The sequence below is a fragment of the Sceloporus undulatus genome, chromosome 6, assembly GCF_019175285.1.
Source record: "Sceloporus undulatus isolate JIND9_A2432 ecotype Alabama chromosome 6, SceUnd_v1.1, whole genome shotgun sequence".
Classification (NCBI taxonomy): domain Eukaryota; kingdom Metazoa; phylum Chordata; class Lepidosauria; order Squamata; family Phrynosomatidae; genus Sceloporus; species Sceloporus undulatus.
Window position 1 is genome coordinate 124605303 of NC_056527.1, and position 2329 is coordinate 124607631.

The 2329-nt window shown below is 44.3% G+C and overlaps 1 protein-coding gene across 1 annotated transcript in view; it reads right to left on the reverse strand.

Moving 5' to 3' along the window:
• Positions 1 to 264: 264 nt before the first annotated feature.
• NKX3-1 (NK3 homeobox 1) overlaps positions 265 to 2329 on the reverse strand; it is a 3417-nt gene continuing 1352 nt past the window's right edge. Inside the window, exon 2 of the mRNA XM_042476129.1 lies at positions 265 to 1839. Within this exon, the coding sequence (XP_042332063.1) occupies positions 1430 to 1839 (410 nt within the window). The 3' untranslated portion in view covers positions 265 to 1429. The remainder of the gene's footprint in view (positions 1840 to 2329) is intronic.

Here is a 2329-nt window from a genome sequence, read left to right on the forward strand (position 1 = left end):
CATGGAAATCTACTGGTTGACCTTGGGCAAGTTACACTTTCTCAGCCTCAAAGGATGGCAATGGCAAGCCCTCTCTGACGAAACACTCTGTGAAAAAGCAAAGCAGATTTGACAACTCTGAAGTCTGCTTGCCCTGCTTCTGCCTCTTTCACCTTTTTGGGCAGGGATCCTGTTCAGCATCTTTTCCCAACCTGGGTCTGTGAAACTGCTGTGTTACTGTAATAAGAAACGAAACTGAAAAACATTAAGGATGACCTCCGAACAAATGACAAAATAATTTATTCAACTGCAACGCATGTCTTTCAATAGATCAAAAAGGCAATTCTGTTGAGATTTAGGCACTACGCAAAGACATTTTGATTTCAATTGATTGATCAGTTAAAATGAAAGGCAAAGGGCTAATCATTTGGCAACCCTTGAATCAACATTTATGTAACAAAAATACAGGTTCAGTATATCTGGTTCAGTTCATAAAAGCGTGTTTTATCAATACAGACCCATGGCTTCTTGGATTGTGTGCTACTTGTTTTCCAGCTGAAAGGGAAATACTTATATGAAGTCAACTTTCCCACTGCATTTGCACTGGTTGCATATACATGTATATTGTATTGCAAGGTGTTTGACACTGCTTTAAATGCCATGGCTCAATGCTATGGAATCTTGGGATTTGTAGTTTGTGGTGGCAGCAGAGCCCTCTAACAGAGAACTCTATGTATTTCACAAAACTACAGATCCCAGAATGCTATAAAGTTGGGCAGATAAGTGGTGTCAAACTGCACTAATTCTGCAGTACAGATGCAGCCTCAATCTTTAAAGTGACCCCCCAAATAAATTAAACTGAGACCCTCCTTTTGGATTAAAGGTTAGTTTCAGATTTGAAAAGGATGAAGACAAGAATTTGGGGGGGAAATTATTTTAGATGACAAAACCCAGAATCCCCTAGCCAGGTTGGCCACTGACTATGTGACCCATCAACCCTTATTGAAAGTCTAGAAATGCCATGTCTAGAACCAATGCCATGTCTAGAACCATCTGCATAAGAAAGCACATGTTTTAATACAAATCTCCCTGCAGCAAGAAGATTCTTTCACAACAGAAGGGGGACTTTGGTTATTTTAATGTACACCTGAAGCATACAGGAGTAGCTCTTTCATACACCTCCAAGTCCATGATCTGAGAAGCGTTCTGTACCATGACTTTGAAGAATGATGCCCTTCTCTTGTATTGGCTGCATGACAATGCATGCATCTTTCGCTATAGATCATGTATCAGTGGGCACAGTACAACCGATAGCTGCTGATCCAGAGCACCAGGGAGAACCCCTTAGATGTCCAAAGCGGAGGAGGAAAAAGGACAGTGCCAAGTAGAGATGGGCACAGTTTGGATGGCACCCTCCATCAAAGTGGCTAGGTCATTTTAAGACGACTGGTTACCAAAAGACAGGAGTCCAGCCGTTTAGGTAGTATAAATATGGATAGTACTGGTAGCTGTGATACAGAGACAGAGCCACGGTCGCTCTGGGGAAGCTGGCATCCTTGTAGGCTGGCATGGCTGAGTTCTTATCAAGCCCACTGAAGTCAGAGGCCAGCTGCTTCCTTTTGGTCTTATACCTTCGGTTCTGGAACCAGATTTTCACCTGGGTTTCGGTGAGTTTGAGGTTCTTGGCCAAGTGAGCCCGTTCGGGGGCCGACAGGTACTTCTGGTGGCTGAATTTCCTCTCCAGCTCTATGACCTGAGTATGAGAAAAAGCAGCCCGGGACCGTTTCTGCAGCTTTGGAGGCTGAAGTACGGATTTGGGAGGGTTTTCAGGGGTCGGCATGGAGGTCTCTGCAGGAGGATCTAGCAGGCAGAAAAGGAAAAGGGACATCCTTGTCAACAGTCAAGCATACAAAGAATGGCACGTAGACACAGCTTATCTAATCAGTGGATTCACATAGTAACCCCTGCACTAGGCTCTGGAGACCAGGGTTCAAATCCCGGCTCAGCCATGGAAACCCTCTGGGAGACTTTTGGCAAGTTACATGCTCCTTTAATATTACATTTATTAAACTCTTAGACCTGCCATACCTATCCTAGGCCATACCTCCATCTTCCCCTCACTTTCAGTAGCCCAAACCCTATCCCAACCAGGGCACCTGGGTGTCCTCCTTTTCCTGGACACATCCTCCATTTCAACCTTCTGTCCAGGAGGAATTCTCCTCCATCTTGAACACAGCGAACGCTGCATCCGCACTGCAGAAATAATCCAGTTTGGCACCACTTTATCATGGCTCAATGCTATAGAAATCTGGGAACTGTAGTTTTGTGAGACATTTTGTCTTCTATTATT